This window comes from Mchenga conophoros, linkage group LG7 (genome assembly GCF_057382185.1).
Source record: "Mchenga conophoros isolate Kocher_MC1m ecotype Shallow Benthic linkage group LG7, M_conophoros_male_GT1.1, whole genome shotgun sequence".
Lineage (NCBI taxonomy): Eukaryota > Metazoa > Chordata > Actinopteri > Cichliformes > Cichlidae > Mchenga > Mchenga conophoros.
The window spans coordinates 15,210,621-15,225,366 of record NC_140532.1 but is presented as its reverse complement, the minus strand read 5'-3'; the positions used below and the strand labels follow the sequence as shown (position 1 = coordinate 15,225,366).

The window sequence follows — 14,746 nt, the reverse complement described above, 5'->3', positions numbered from 1 at the left end:
TTTATGTTTTATGTTTTATGTTTTTGGGGCAAAAAAAGCAGTGCGCTCATGTGACGAAACCGGGATATAAAGGGTTAAAATCCGCGAAATGTAATTAAAACGACATGAATATTTCAAGGAGAAGTAGGTCTAAAAGATTGGCTAATTTAAAGTGGAATAAAATATTAATATATAAATTTTTTATAGCACTTTTTGGGCGTGGTCGATAGTGTGCATTTTATGAAATGCGCTCCTGGAAAAAAAAATAAAAGGCGATCAAAATGACTGTTGGTGCCAATCTTTAGTCCATCTAAAGGCCTAATTATAATAACAAACAAATATTACTTCAAATGTTTTTTTTGGAAAATATTTAGTTTTTTTGTTTTTTGGGGCTAAAAAAACAGGGCGCTCATGTAATAAAACTGGGATTTAAAGGGTTAAAACAATGAAAATATAATTAAAACTTGACATGGATATTTTAAGCAGAAGTAGTTTTAAAAGATTGACTAATTTAAAGTAGAAAAAAAATATTGATATATAACATTTTTAGAGCACTTTTGGGGCGGGACCATTTTTTGGTCCCGAGGTTCACGAAAGGATGGGATTTTGAGGTTTTACCAAGGGTTAACTTCTATGAAAAAAGATTTTTCCAATTTTGGGATTAAAATAAACTGCAAATTAAATTTTTCCTAAGAATGAAAAACTGTTTAAAATACTTGCAGCAGAGTATGAAGTTGAGCTCCAAATTGAAGCAATTAACTATTCAAATATATAATTTTTCTAATGTGTGGACCAACTTCTCTTTCTTACTGAAGAATCACCAACAGATGGTCCAGCTGCAAACACCAGAGGAGGTATGAACATTTGTAACCCTTCTGACACAAAAATCCAACACAAAAAATTCACCAGGACTGATTAATGACAACATTTTAATTCCTCTAGACACAAAACCATTTATGAACAACTTTAATGATGCCAACACTGAAAATGTTACAAATGGACCAGTACAATTATTACCAGGTAATAAACCTTGTGCTTTGAGTTATTAACTGCATGTCCTCCTCTTGTTGTGCTTGGTATGCAAAGAAGACGTGTTGAACTTTGTTGTCTTCTTTTCACAGCTCCACCTGATGCAGCAACAGCGTGCAGTTACCCTTCAGTGGTCTCACAGAAGAGTTCAAGGTGGCTCGCACACGAGAAGCCCTACAGTACAGAGATTCTAAAGACTGCAAGGTGGCATTAGCAGGTATTGAGGTAAGGACAGGAAGAAAGTGGAAGGCTGAGAAGGCAGTTGAGGTGGCGGAGTCACGCCTAAGGCAGAAAACACTGATGGGGGTCTTAGCAACAGGGGGAGCAGGCTTGGGGTATGTCCCAAAGGCCCAGGTCAGCAGGGCACAGGGAAAGGAGAGACGCCAGCTACTCCAGGAAGAGGTCCGAGCAGGTGTGGAGGAGGAGCGAGTAAGTAGAGCTGTAGGCCTTAAGCGGCAGGGAGCATGGACAAGGTGGGAGAGCACCTTGCAGCGCAAGGTCACCTGGGCAAACATCATGCAGGCAGACTTCCACCGGATCCGATTCCTAGTGCAGGCAGTATACGACACTCTGCCAAGCCCAGCAAACCTCCATCTGTGGGGAAAGAGCGAGACACCTGCCTGTCCCCTGTGCTCTGGAAGAGGGACCCTAGAACACCTCCTTAGCAGCTGCCCAAGGGCCCTGGCCGATGGTCGGTATCGTTGGCGGCACGACCAGGTGCTCAGAGTAGTTGCTGAAAAGATTGCCTCAGCAATCAGCACCAGCAAGCATCATCATGCTCCGAGGAAGGCAATCTCTTTTATTAAGGCTGGAGAGAAACCCCAGGTGCGCCCACATTTGACAACTGGCCTCCTCAACACAGCCTCTGATTGGCAGCTACAGGCTGACCTGGGTAAACAACTAAAGTTCCCTCAGAACATTGCAGAAACATCACTCCGGCCAGACATGATAATTATTTCTGAGGCCTCAAAACAGCTGATCATGCTGGAACTCACAGTGCCCTGGGAAGAGCGGATTGAGGAGGCCAATGAAAGGAAACGAGGAAAGTACCAGGAACTAGTGCAGGAGTGCAGGGGAAGGGGCTGGAAGACTTTCTATGAGCCCATAGAAGTGGGTTGTAGGGGCTTTGCAGGACGATCACTCTGCAAAGCCCTAGGGCGGCTGGGCGTGGCTGGGGCGGCCAAGAAGAGGGCCATCCAGGCTGTGAGTGAAGCGGCAGAGAAAGCCACAAGGTGGCTGTGGATCAAGAGGGCTGATCCGTGGGTAGCTACTGGTACGCAAGTCGGGGCTTGATCACCCCCGGCTGGGTCGCCTGGGCGAGGGTGTATGATGTTGTGAGACCCGAAACACCTGATGACCCTAGGATACATCACTGAAGATGCGTACCAGTGCATCCAGGAGATGTGTCTTTATAGCACAGCTCCACCTGATGCAGATTTAAACAGTGACTCCTCTAATGGCAGCGAGACCTTCATTAAAGCAACTCTGAAAACTGGTAAATTCAAGCTGTTTAAAGTTCAGTGCTGTTTTATGTTTCTGTAGTAAATGTTTTGGGGTGGTAAGAGCTTTATCTCTTAAACATCATTAATTATGAAAATATATAGTTTAGGCTTTTTATTTTTTTTATCTCATGAACAGTGAGATTTAACCAGGAGTGAGAAACCAATTTTTATATATTACTTGTATACAAATCTAATGTGTGCAGCAGAAATTGTAGTTACATCTTGTGTTTCTTCCTGAAGAATCACCAACAGCGTATCCTCTTCAGAAAGCCACCACAGATGCTTTGAATGTCTTTGAATCTGAGAAACATCTGAGCATGAAAGTGAAAACTGGTAAATCAACCAAGACTGCAAAAGTCTTGAGCTGGCTCAAGACTTTTGCACAGTGCTGTATGAAAACAGGATCATAACCAGGAACTGTTCTTTAGAAATAGGTGGAGAAACTACTTGCTTTGGGTATCACTACAGAAGGTGACACTAGTTTAAAAGAGAGAGACAACAACAAGTTTACAGCTTTCCTTTGTTGCAACTAAAAGCGTTCTACAGAACTTCATTAATATTTATGTGTAACACCCATCCCACGTTCTATTGAGAGGGGCCCTGGGTTCCTGTTGTTACTTTCCTATTGATACTCCCTTTTTAATCAGAATCAGAATACTTTATTGATCCCTGGGGGGAATTATTTTTTGTTACAGTGCTCCATTTTAAACCAACATTAAGACAAGACAGACAATACGCTAACTAAGAATAGTACAATATATACATATATATACATACATACATACATACATACGTCACTTATAAATAAATATTTGGAAAAGAAACATGTGTAGCTGTAGCAGCAAACAGTGTGTTAAGTGGATGCGTTGTACAGGGAGATGGCCACAGGCAGGAATGATTTCCTGTGTCGTGCTTATGGTATTAAATATGCAATAAAACTACACTATATGGAAATAAATCACACACAAGCAGGTCAATTATAAAGTTAACTCCACTTTAGTGAATGCTGAATTAACAACACAAAGGAAATAAGTAAAATCAATAAAGTTTGTTAAACAATGGTAAGGTATCTACCTCAACAGAAACAAAATAATCAAATAATATTGTGGGCCCTCACGCGCTCTCACCAAACACACACACACACACACACACACACACACCTCAAGTGCTACAGTCTTTCTGCTAGCAAACCCCTCGTTGCAGGCCTGAGTCGTGGCTCGGGTGCGTTGGGACCTAAAACAATATGGTCGCTTCACTTGTTGCCAAGCAGTAAAAATAAAAGCACGTGCAAACAACAGTACTCACACTTCCAGGCAGTTCAAGGGGATAGCGGGGAAACTGGGTCACGGCTACCAGCAGGCCATGGCAGCAGCACTCACAGTCGTCCTTTCCACGTGCTCCCACGTGAACACATAACTTCAGCACACCAGCAGAAGGGGCCTCTCTGACACGCCAGCAAGACGTCCGTCTCCTCCTACTGAATCACACAACCCCGCTAAATGCCAGTTCACACGCGTTAACATTCAATCTTAGCATTAGCTTAATAAATAAAAACAGAGCAGAACAAGAGCTTAGCGAATATGCTAGGCTACGCTAGCGGCTAGTCGCGGTTAGCAGTTAGCCTGTTTTACACAATAACATTGGGTTCAAGTGTCAGACAAAATTCACATTTACCTCACAGTAGGGTACAACAGTTCTCGACTCCAGTTAACTATCCGTCAACCCGAAAATGCGTGTCGCCCTTCTATGAACTCTGCGTTCACTCGACACTGTTCAGCTGTCGTCTCTCTCGCTTCCTGCAGAGTGCACACGGCTCCCCACTTACTCCCACCCCTCTACCTGAGACTACTTCAGGGTTCACTGGAGCTGTAGTACATATCAATACCATATCAAAAATAATGACATAAACCTCAAAATACAAATAAAAAGGTTGTGCATTTAACTGACACACATCACATACTTTGCAGGCATTTGTATACATTCTTGAACACATTAAACATTTGCAATTAACTATCAATATTAATGAACAAATTTAAATAATGAGCTACTTATACAGCCAGGGCTACATATGCTAAACCTTTACTTACTCTCTGTAATTCCCAGGTGCTTGGGGAAATACTCTCATTTGAGGGAGGATCTTGAACCTGCTGAAGTCCTGAGCCTGCTAGCCAAACTTTTGGACATGAAAAACAGCAGCAGTGAAACCAAGAGCTGGGTCCTCATGGCCATGACCAAACTCTGCAAAGGTGGTGCTGATGCTTCTGTAACTCAGGAGGTTTCTGAGACATACAGCAGCTCCTTGGATACAGTGCTGAGACAAAGGGCGCATGAGTTGCAGTACCTCAGCCAAGACCCTGAACTAAGAGCCAGGGTGTTGCCACGAGGTGCCAAACCAGAGACTCTGGAGGTAACGTGTTTAACTTGTTTGCAGTGAGCAGAGAACCCGGCCACATTAATAACATTTAAATATTAACTCTGTAGCTCTTTTCACAGTAAAAGCAGGTTAGTTGACGGTTGTGAAAACCTGCAAACACTTTATGGAAACACCCCTCAGGGTGCAAAATTGATTAGATTGATGACAGCCTTTACCGTAATCACATTATTCATTTTATGAGTAATCAAACCTGTAACATGTCTGGAGAAGTCTGAAGGGCGGAGCTCTCCAGAGAACAGAGCACTCAGGCGCAACGTCTTCAGTCCTGCGGCAATTTTGCGTGACTGTTTGATTGTTTTTAGGTGGATTCCTCGCTGTCATTTCTTGACAGATTTGTGTCAGAGGCGTTGGCTGCCGGCGCTGCTCCATACAAACCTCCCCACCAACGGCAGGAGGAATTAGATCAGTCAAAAGGTAAAATGTAGATAAATATCTTGGCAGCACATTTGGCATCTTGTTTGGATTTGTTCTGACTTTGTTGTCTATCTCAGCCTTGAGCCTGGAGCCCTATGGCCTTTCTCTGCCTATCAGCATGTCCTCCTGCAGCATCACTGACAGACAGTCTCCTACACTGTTGTCCATGAGCTCGGGTCTGTCAGGGGATAGCGCTGACCTCTCACACAAAGGAGGGTATGTGGACACCACATGCATGCATTTGTTGGTGTAATCAAGTTCCTAGTTTTAGTGTTGAATTCACACTGAAGACTTGCTGTTTGTGTTTCAGCTCTTCAGCTTTGAAGCTGGATGGCATAAAGAGGGTGTGGGGAAGGGAGGGCTATCTGGCCCAGAGAGAACCTGTAGAGGAAGCTGCACAGGTTGAGGTTCCCAGTCCCATTCAGTCTCCCGGCCGGCAGGGCGAAGGCGACAGTTTGCACAGCCAAACTCCAACTCAGACACCGACCCCAGAGCCTGAACAAGAGAAACAGCAGCTGGCTTCTTCGCTGTTTGTTGGCCTGGCTTCCCAAAGCTCTGTGTCTCTGGTGAGGTTATCAGTCCATATACCATATGTGCAAAGAGCAAGTATCAGCTTATGGTTCAGACTGTTCTGATTTTTATGTGGAGGATCACCGAAAACACTTTAGCCACAGGAGTTTTAGGGCATCAGGTCAGAGTTTAAACTGTCACCGGAGTCAGTTATGCTGTAAACAAGCTCATCACTTGTACATGTCATAATGTGCCTACTGACAGCACATTTAACATACAATTAAAATGAATTTTTTTTTTTTGGCCTCAACAACTCAGTCTGTGCTTATCACCCAACTCACCAGATTTGCCTGCCTTTAATTCATTCATTCTTTTGAAGGGTCATCATTTTGAAATGAGGAGGAGATAAAGCATGCATCACCCACAAGGGCAGTGGGGTAGAACAGGAGTTCCTCTGATTCAAAAATAGCAGCCACACTGAAAACATTGGAGTGTTGCCAAAGGAGATGATCTTTAAGGAGCATTTAAATCAGTGACGGTTTTTGATATTTATGGCCAGAGTTGTGGAACTTTATGATCGCACTTCATCCCTGAAGGTAGCCCTGAATATAATATGTGTTAATCTATTTTTACATTTTTGGCAATTTCAACATAGAGGGCAACAAAGAGGACCGGATGAACACTCGTCTGTTTTTATTATCAAAATTAATGATGATGAACCAAACATTTCTTCCATTTTTGTGAGGCCCATTTAGCTACTCGGTGAGTCTAAGATGAGACAAAAGGTGTTGCTTTTTAGAACATATTCAATGATTGGCTGAACATTTTCTCGGGTGGTAGGATCTACTAATGCTATTAATTTAAGGATGTCAAACTCATTTTACATCATAGACCACATGCAGCGCACTTTGATCTTAAGTGGGCCAGATCTTTGAAATTACATGATAAATGCATAAAAAGTTCTAGTAGTTCTTTCATTTAAACTTTCATTTAAACTTGCATAGGTATGTCTTGAACACGTTTCAAAGTCCATTGGAGACCTTGCAGGGCCAATTCTCATTTAAAACCCCTGCTATAAGTGAAAGTGCTTAACGTGGAGCTATTTGTGCAGCTATTTGCATTGCTGATTCTGAACATTTTTCCTACATATATGTGTTTTTGCTTCTAACAGATGGGAAAATCTGAGCCGATGCCACAGCGATTCCGAAGAAAAGCCAAAGGTCAAGGTCTGGGCTCGTCCTTTATCGCAAACGAGCAAATATCCAGCTCCCTCATCTCTCCTCCCAGTGCTGTAGATAACCTGCTGTGTAACAACCTACTAGACTCCAACAACGCCTCAGAGCTGGCCGAACAGACATCTCAGCTCTCTCAGAGCCTCACTACTGCTAATGGCACCTGTCACGCAGAGGCAGAGTTAACTGAATCTGACACAAAGGGATGTAACCCTGCTCTCCGCAGGGATAACTGTGTGGTAGCTGCTGGTCCTGGTCCACATAACGACCCAGGCAGACTAACAGAAGTGTGTCTGGATTCTTATCTTCCTGCAGAGCTTTCTGGCCTTTCACACTCAGAAATCGCTCCCTTGTGTGCCAACCAAAGCCTGAATCTCTCAGCCTGTCATGTGCAGAAGGAAGATTCATTAATATTAGTTGTTTTTATTATGAACTCCTCCGAGTCTGCCATACAACAGATGCTGCTTCAGGTCGACTCTGAAGAACTTGAGGTAAATTATTCAGTAGAAAATTATCAATAGAGTCGTTTGGTGTCCATTAGTCTTTTATAATGAGGTTGCTTCGTTGTATTGTTTATTTTTAGGTATCCTGCCTATGTGATAGTCCAGCGGGGGAGGTGACAAGCTACAGTGTAGCAGTGGGCCAGTATTCTCTAACTGTGAAGAGGCCTGCGGTTCACGTCGAGGTGGTCGGGACGGTATCTTACCAGCTGCCTGCTGGGACGTCTCAGTCATTGCAGTTTTCATATAAAGTCCCTTTAACCAGCTTCATCAGGTGAGATATGTAGTGCTCGTATTTGAAGTGCAGCATTTAAGTGACATAAAATTAATCCAAGTTTCCTGCAGGCCTTTTGTGGTGTCCACAGAGGAATATGGGACGATGTGGCTTTCCTTCTCTCACGACACAAAGCAGAATCTGACGTTGATAAATGACAACCAAGAACCTCTCACAGCCACTCTGAATGCTCTGAAGAAGAAGCTCCAGCTTCATGTTGTGGAAGTTATAGGTGAATGAACATTTGTTTCCTGCTCGTATTCAAGCTGTTCAAACTGAGAGTATCATTTTATGCTTAATGCATATAAAAGCAGCATTCACATCAACATGTGTGTGTTAGAATATTCACCAACTCATCTGTGGTAACTACTGTTTATTTATTCTTAACATTAGGAATAACTGTTTTAAAAAACTACATTAATTAAAAAGATGAGATAATGCAGCTTGACTATACGTCAAATATGCCTCTAATGAGGTGTACTTAGGAGTTTATGAAGAAAATTTACAACTTTAACTTTCGCTTGTATGCAGCATGAACATCATTAAATAACACGGCGGTACCAATAAACAGCATTACAAAGGGGAAGAAGAAGAAGATTTTAAAATTGCATATAGAAAAGGAGACATAGATATTAATGTGTCCTATACTTTTTGCTGAGTAACCTTCATTGTTTTCTGCTCAGGCATGGAAGGAATCGTAGCTTGCCGTCTCCTTCAGGATCTGCCGTGTCTGATGCATTGCCGGGTGAATGCCGGCTGGCTGGCTGTCTGGCTGCGGTCGCCGGTGCCCGACCTGCCCGACTGCCTGATCTACCACTGCCAGAGAGCTTTACAGAGCCTCTGAGACTCAGAGCTGCAGCACCACTCACCACCACTGAAACCACTGAGGAACTAAACCCACTAGACCCTCACTGAAGAGGAAGGTACACAGAGCTGAAGTGCTGAACAGAAAAGGAGAAACCTGCTGTTGTGGCTTTTGATCTTTATTTTGCGGTCTTTATGAATTTCACTCAAAGTTATTTAGTAAGATTTGGTTTTATTTATTTGGCAGAACTATAACTCATTGAAAGACATGGCAGGTTAAAAGCTCAGGGTCAAATGATGGTGTTTAATCATCTGTGGGTGTTTCATTATTGCCTTTTAGTCGTGAAAGAGCTCCATAATCACTAAACAATTGAAGCCTTCTTCCTGGTTAAATTCTGATGGTATGCTTTGTATAACAGAAAATTCTCAAAGTGTAAAATAATGAAGTTCTCAGTTGTTTCTTTTTCCTGTACACCAGAGAGAAGATATATATTTTTTGTGATCTGAAATACATTTTCTAGGCTACAACAATCATAACAGTGGAGCGAGTAAGTCCACAGTCACTTGTCCCTCTTCCACTTTCACATTTACAACAGATGCATTGAAGAAAAGATAGTGTAGCAACTTCAGTGTATGAATAACCACAGACAAATCAGAAGGATTACATGACGGCCACGGCAGAGAAACTGAAGGATCATGTCATCACTAAGCCACTTTCTATTAGTTCGTTAGCCAAGCATGGTTGCTAAATATGCAGCACTAACCAAAAATGGCCCCTTGAGGCTGATTGATTGCTTCTCTCTCCAAAAGACCAGCACGGTGGCTGATAAAATGCAAACGTTGCGGTTTCAAAATTAGCAGCACCACTATATACATTCTACACCTTTAACATATTAGCCCTATTGAGCTGTGATGGCTAATGCCCAGTAAATGTAAAGCATGCTAGCTTTAATATTTAAAGACGCTTAATGGAGATTATTTCTACTTGATCTAATCATGATCTAGCGATAAATCTCATGGTAAAACCAGCCCAACCACCTTTTCCTGCTTACAACTGAACCTCGGATTTACAGAATTGCTACACTTTTAATTTTTTTTTGACTTTTACCATAATAACAGCAGGCTGAAATGCAAATAAAACTGAAGAAAGATGCTCTCTTGTTCACTTTTTACAGACTTGTCTCATGAGATGCTAAACAGAAGTGCAGTGTTTGATTATTTTCCAAGAATCAGCAGCTTGTCCTCTGATTTTGATTTAGTCTCTTGAATGGATGAGCGCACAGTATATTTGCACTAGTTCATTTTATTTGCAGCTCTTTTGCTCCTTTATTGAAAAAGCACAGGACGATACTGACAACGACTCCACGTGGAGGTTAATAAGAAATTGAAGCATTTGATCGGTCATGTTTGGCATATTCATGAAATTTAAAGTGTTGTAAATATTTGTAAAATATCCAGTTGGCCTGCTCGCGGTTGACGTGAACTTCCCCTTTTTTCTTTCTGACACGTACAGTGAGCGGTCTGTCTTGGACGGTATGGACTGATTATTTAAGCACTCATGTTTCTCATTAGGTGGATGTTAAGGGTTGTTATATTTTTGTATGACTGCAGTATTAAAAGAACATATTTATGCGTTTATATTCTTACAAAATGTTTACATGCATTTCACTGAAAGAAAGGGAACCATTGTTCTTCATGTGCTGTTTGACTGGTCTGTGCCAGATTACACCTGTATGTTTCTTTGACATGTTTTGGCTTGTTTTAAGTAATTCAGCCTGAAGGGAAAGTTTGCTTTCTGCGTTTCTTCTATGCCTGTGTGCTGGTTTGAAGCACAGTGTGATGCTAACAGTGTCTCTAATACTCAGTTTTAACCCTACGCCTTATGTTTTAATGCCAGTACGGCATGTTTGATTTGTGCCTGTGGTACAGAGGAAAAAAAACATCTTTGTTTCTTGGAGTGCCTGTCATTACATTCAGTTAACTTATGAATAAATTCAACATGTGAAAATGACCCTTTGACTTTGACTCATTGGTTATTTAATAAATTGAGGCTCTCATGGAGTTTATGCTTATTAACACATGTATTGGGTGTGAAACAGGAAGTAATAATACGAAAATTTATATGAACTACTGATTCTGCACAATAATGAAAATGAATATTTAAAATGAGCTTTTTTATGTGAAGTTGTTTGCATGGTGAAGCTGAAGTATATACAGCATTATAGCATATTTCTACACTGATTATATAACATAGAAATACCCACAAAGGCAAAGTAAATGCAGATTTTATTTACGGTAAATCATTCATGAAAAGGGTTATTGTTCTTAGCCATAATGTACTTTTTCTATAGCTTTATTTTTAGTTATATAAACTAAAAAACCTTTTTTAAAAATCAGGCATAATGTTGGGTAATTACAAAACCACAGAGTAAAAAGTCTCAAGTTAATTTGACCAAATTTGTCAACACAGCCAAAAATGAGACTACACTGAGTACCCGGAGAGATCATGCCCAAGCCAGGTGGTGGAGTTGAACTCAGGACCAATCACTGTGCCACCATTGCAACAGTTTACTGTAGTTTGAGAAATTTTGAGAAAGCTTCATAGCGTGAGATTCTGTAGCTGAGCAGCTCCTGTAGTAATGTAATGTTTGGGTGACCCACTTACAAAACAACAGATGCTAAATGAGATGAGAAGAAACTGATATCAAACTGAAAACATAATACAAATAAAACTAATGTAAATACAGAACCATTGCTCCTCTGCATGTGATTTTTTTCTTCAGTTATTTCAATCATTGTAAATGCATCTTTATTAAATGTATGAGCTGTGTACACTGTCAAAACATTAATCAGAAATCTATACTTAACAAGTGTACTTTGTTAAAGATTAGTAAAGTTTAATTTGGAGTACATGTGCTGTTAATACAAATTTACTGTGAGTATTTCCTAGTACAGGACTTCATTAAGGCCTTTAAACCCATTTCAAGATGTTTTCATCTGAAGTGTAAAAAGCGCCGTTATGTTTCGCAGCTTGATATTGTGGGGTTATGTCATTCGTGGGATGAAGCGCATGGCCAGGATGTGCTCGTCTTTCACTGGCTGCTGTGACAGGTTGTTGGTCTGCTTGATGCTGTTGAACGTGCAGCCTTGACGAGGACACACAGTGTACCGAGACAGGAGAGTGACCAGGATGGCCTTCATCATCACCATGGCGATGTGTTTGCCCACACAGGAACGAGGCCCGCAGCCAAAGGGCTGGAAGTAACGATTGGGTACCTGCGAAAGAGAGAAAGCAAAGACTCAAATGTGTGTGTGTGTGTGTGTGCATGTTTTTTTTTTTAGTTTAAACCATTAAACATTTATTGCTGAACTACACTCTGCTCACTTACCGTTTTTTCAAAGTTCGTGAGGTTGAACTCTTTAGGCTTGGGGAAGAATTCGGTTTTGTGCATGAGGCCAATGTTGAGAATGATGTTGGTGCCTTTCTTGATTTTTGTACCTGCGATGTCGTTGTCCTCCAGAGCTTTCCTCATTGTGAAATCGACCACAGGATGAAACCTCAAAGACTCGTTGATGAAGCTCTCCATCACTTTCAGACTTTGGTAATCGATATTTTCCACGTCTTTTTCATCTGAAAATGAAAGATGTGTCAGAATACTTCTACTCACCAGAGTGAAACTGTGAATATGGAATATTGGAAACACTGTAAAGCTGCACTAACTCAAGACGGTGTTCATCTCCTCCACTAGCTGCAGCTCTAAGTCCGGGCTCTGTTTCAGCAGCATCAGCATGAAGTAGAGGCTGATGGAAAGTGTGTCGGGGGCTGCGATTAACATCTCTAGCACACACTGCCTGACATTATCTGCTGATAGCTCTCCGTAGTTCTGTTAAACACAACAGACGGGAATAAGAAAAGACAATTGGGGGGACGACAAAAATCCCTCCAAAGAGACCGACCTGGGCAAAGATGAGCTCTGTTGCAAAGTCGAGCTCGTCGTCCAGTTTCTCGGCTTCATGAATCATCTTTTTCTTAACTTCAAGCAGGCTCTCTATCGCATCTTGCAGCTCCTGTCTGTTGGCACAAAAAGCAACACAAACATTAGGTTGAAGAAATCGCAAACCACAATACTGACTTACTGTGAGATGAGGTGTCTTACGCTGCTCTCTTATGCTTGTTGTACAGCCATCCAACCTTGAAGAATATATCTGGTTTTATTAGAACTGTCTGCCAGGTCTCAAAGTAGTTGTGAATTTTCATCAAGAATTCTTTCTCTGAATTATTAAAAAGAACAACAACAACAACAACAAAAAATCAATAGATGCAGCACCAGAGCTCATGCGTCACAATTTCTTGCAGATAGTATGCGGTTTTAGGAATCTATGTGCAGTAAACACGCAATTGACCATTTAACGGCACTCCTAGGAACAGCCTGTTGGAGATGTCCAAAATGATGGCTCTCAGGAGACTGAGAGCATCCACATGTCCAGAGGGGTCAGTCATATCCTGTAAGTTGTCCAGGTGTTTGGCTGTGGAGCTCACACCGATTCCTACGGTCCTCTGCAGGCCGGGTCCAGTCAGAGCTGCACAGTAACATTCAGTAGCTCCACAGTTCAAGAAAGCAATAGTCTAACCACAGTATGTGCTGTCAGTGTGTGGTAATCGCTCACCTTTAGAAAAATATGTTCTCACTTTTTTCCAAAGCAGGACATCACTGTTGAAAATGATACCATTTCCGTACATGCCGATGCACTCGAGTCCTTTTTTGGTCCCAAATCTGGAGGTGTAGTGGGCACTCCTCAAAACGTGGTACACTTCAGAGGACCTGCAGAAGAAACCAGGCTTTACCTTTATCTGAAAATTTACTGTAAAACAAGTTCGGTTTACTCTAAAAAACAAAAACAAAAAAAACAACCCACTTGCCTGCTCAAAATCAGGGTCTCCTCTCCGTTTATCCACACCCGCACAATGCTCCCATATTTGTTGTTGTAGTAGTTACACGCTGTTCCAATCCCAGACCAGATGAACCTGCTGTAGGAGAGAATGGGACCGAGTCCTGCTAAGAAGGAAGGGCCTGACAGAGAGAAATAGGTTATGATAGTAGACTCCCACTTCTACTGCAAATTAGCAAGAACCTTGTCTGTTGAGTTTAATTTGAGAAAGATAGTGTATTTTTTTGGGATAGCTGCCAGGCTCTGATCTTAGTATATAGGAGAGTGGCAAGTAAGGACGGCACTCTTTGTTCTGTGTGTAACTGTTATTTGACTTCTGCATGAACCATTTTCATCAGTATACAGGAATTTGCACCTGGAGCTGCAAAACAGAGACTGTTTGTGATAGTTTTAATAGACAAGGAACACGCTCTGTGATGGTTGAGTAAACCTTGTTTTGTCATTGATGCAGACCTTCTGTGTATATGAGGGTTTCCCTTTCTTTGTCATTAGATGCTTGCTGACTTTACTCTGTATCTGATTCCTTCGCAGTGGATGGCTAAATGATATAAAAAGACACTTTGGAGCCTTTAATTAATATGGTATATAAATACTTATAGTATATAGTATATATAACTCTATGTGTATATAGTATATATAACTCTATGTGTATATATATCTATATATCTATCTATCTATATATATATATATATATATATATATATATATATATAATGTAGCTTGCCATTGCCAGTGTGTGAATGTGTGTGTGAATGGGTGAATGACTGAATGTAGTGTAAAGCACTTTGGGGTCCTTAGGGACTGAGTAAAGCGCTATACAAATACAGGCCATTTACCATTTATTTATATATATATATATATATATATATATATATATATTAGTGCCTACCTGGTATGTGTGACTGTTTTCTTTGTCTCCAGGTGGTGAAAAGCAGCAGCAACAGCAGCAGAAGTAGCAGGACAGCAGTGACTTCTGACGCTCTATCAGCCACCATGGGGCCAGCGATGAGCTCCTCTACCGGCAGCATCCTCTGCATTTCTCTAGCCAGGTACACCCAATGGAGCACTGTGTTTGCAGTCTGCAGCAGACTAAACAGAAAATGATCAACCTGTGGGTT

The 14,746-nt window shown here is 41.5% G+C and overlaps 3 protein-coding genes across 5 annotated transcripts in view; 2 read left to right on the top strand and 1 right to left on the bottom strand.

Moving 5' to 3' along the window:
* Positions 1–2,920, top strand: part of LOC146569838 (uncharacterized) — a 12,438-nt gene extending 9,518 nt beyond the window's left edge. Inside the window, exons 12-15 of one of the 2 annotated variants that reach the window (XM_085282471.1) lie at positions 795–833; positions 922–999; positions 2,429–2,503; positions 2,751–2,920. In XM_085282471.1, the coding sequence (XP_085138597.1) occupies positions 795–833; positions 922–999; positions 2,429–2,503; positions 2,751–2,920 (362 nt within the window). Of the gene's footprint in view, positions 1–794; positions 834–921; positions 1,000–1,100; positions 1,230–2,428; positions 2,504–2,750 lie in introns of those variants that run through there. The other variant, XM_085282470.1, reaches the window with a different exon arrangement.
* On the top strand, positions 1,120–11,135 carry LOC146569837 (AP-4 complex subunit epsilon-1-like). Of its 2 annotated transcripts, XM_085282463.1 has the most exons (9): positions 1,120–1,233; positions 4,614–4,917; positions 5,247–5,358; positions 5,436–5,574; positions 5,669–5,924; positions 7,040–7,591; positions 7,684–7,874; positions 7,946–8,106; positions 8,558–11,135. In XM_085282463.1, the coding sequence occupies exons 2-9, from the start codon at positions 4,693–4,695 to the stop codon at positions 8,716–8,718; spliced, it is 1,797 nt and encodes a 598-aa protein (XP_085138589.1). In that variant the 5' UTR covers positions 1,120–1,233; positions 4,614–4,692; the 3' UTR covers positions 8,719–11,135. The 2 variants fall into 2 exon arrangements, with proteins under 2 accessions (XP_085138589.1, XP_085138588.1); XM_085282462.1 differs by lacking the exon at positions 1,120–1,233 and having other exon boundaries at positions 4,573–4,917.
* Positions 10,947–14,746, bottom strand: LOC146569836 (aromatase-like). Its single transcript, XM_085282472.1, has 9 exons — positions 14,518–14,746; positions 13,600–13,750; positions 13,347–13,501; positions 13,083–13,259; positions 12,836–12,950; positions 12,636–12,750; positions 12,400–12,562; positions 12,068–12,309; positions 10,947–11,954 (listed from the first exon to the last, which is right to left on the bottom strand). Exons 1-9 carry the CDS (start codon positions 14,663–14,665, stop codon positions 11,724–11,726), a joined length of 1,497 nt encoding a protein of 498 aa, XP_085138598.1. The 5' UTR covers positions 14,666–14,746; the 3' UTR covers positions 10,947–11,723.

Excerpts from the sequence above, each read along its gene's own strand:
- LOC146569837 (XM_085282462.1), top strand. The coding sequence starts at position 4,579 with ATGCTAAACCTTTACTTACTCTCTGTAATTCCCAGGTGCTTGGGGAAA. Across the intron at positions 5,359-5,435 it reads GGAATTAGATCAGTCAAAAG|CCTTGAGCCTGGAGCCCTAT; the intron begins GTAAAATGTAGA and ends TGTCTATCTCAG. Across the intron at positions 7,875-7,945 it reads CCTTTAACCAGCTTCATCAG|GCCTTTTGTGGTGTCCACAG; the intron begins GTGAGATATGTA and ends AGTTTCCTGCAG.
- LOC146569836 (XM_085282472.1), bottom strand. The coding sequence starts at position 14,665 with ATGCAGAGGATGCTGCCGGTAGAGGAGCTCATCGCTGGCCCCATGGTG. Across the intron at positions 13,502-13,599 it reads GAGACCCTGATTTTGAGCAG|GTCCTCTGAAGTGTACCACG; the intron begins GCAAGTGGGTTG and ends TTTCTTCTGCAG. Across the intron at positions 12,751-12,835 it reads AACAAGCATAAGAGAGCAGC|ACAGGAGCTGCAAGATGCGA; the intron begins GTAAGACACCTC and ends TTGTGCCAACAG.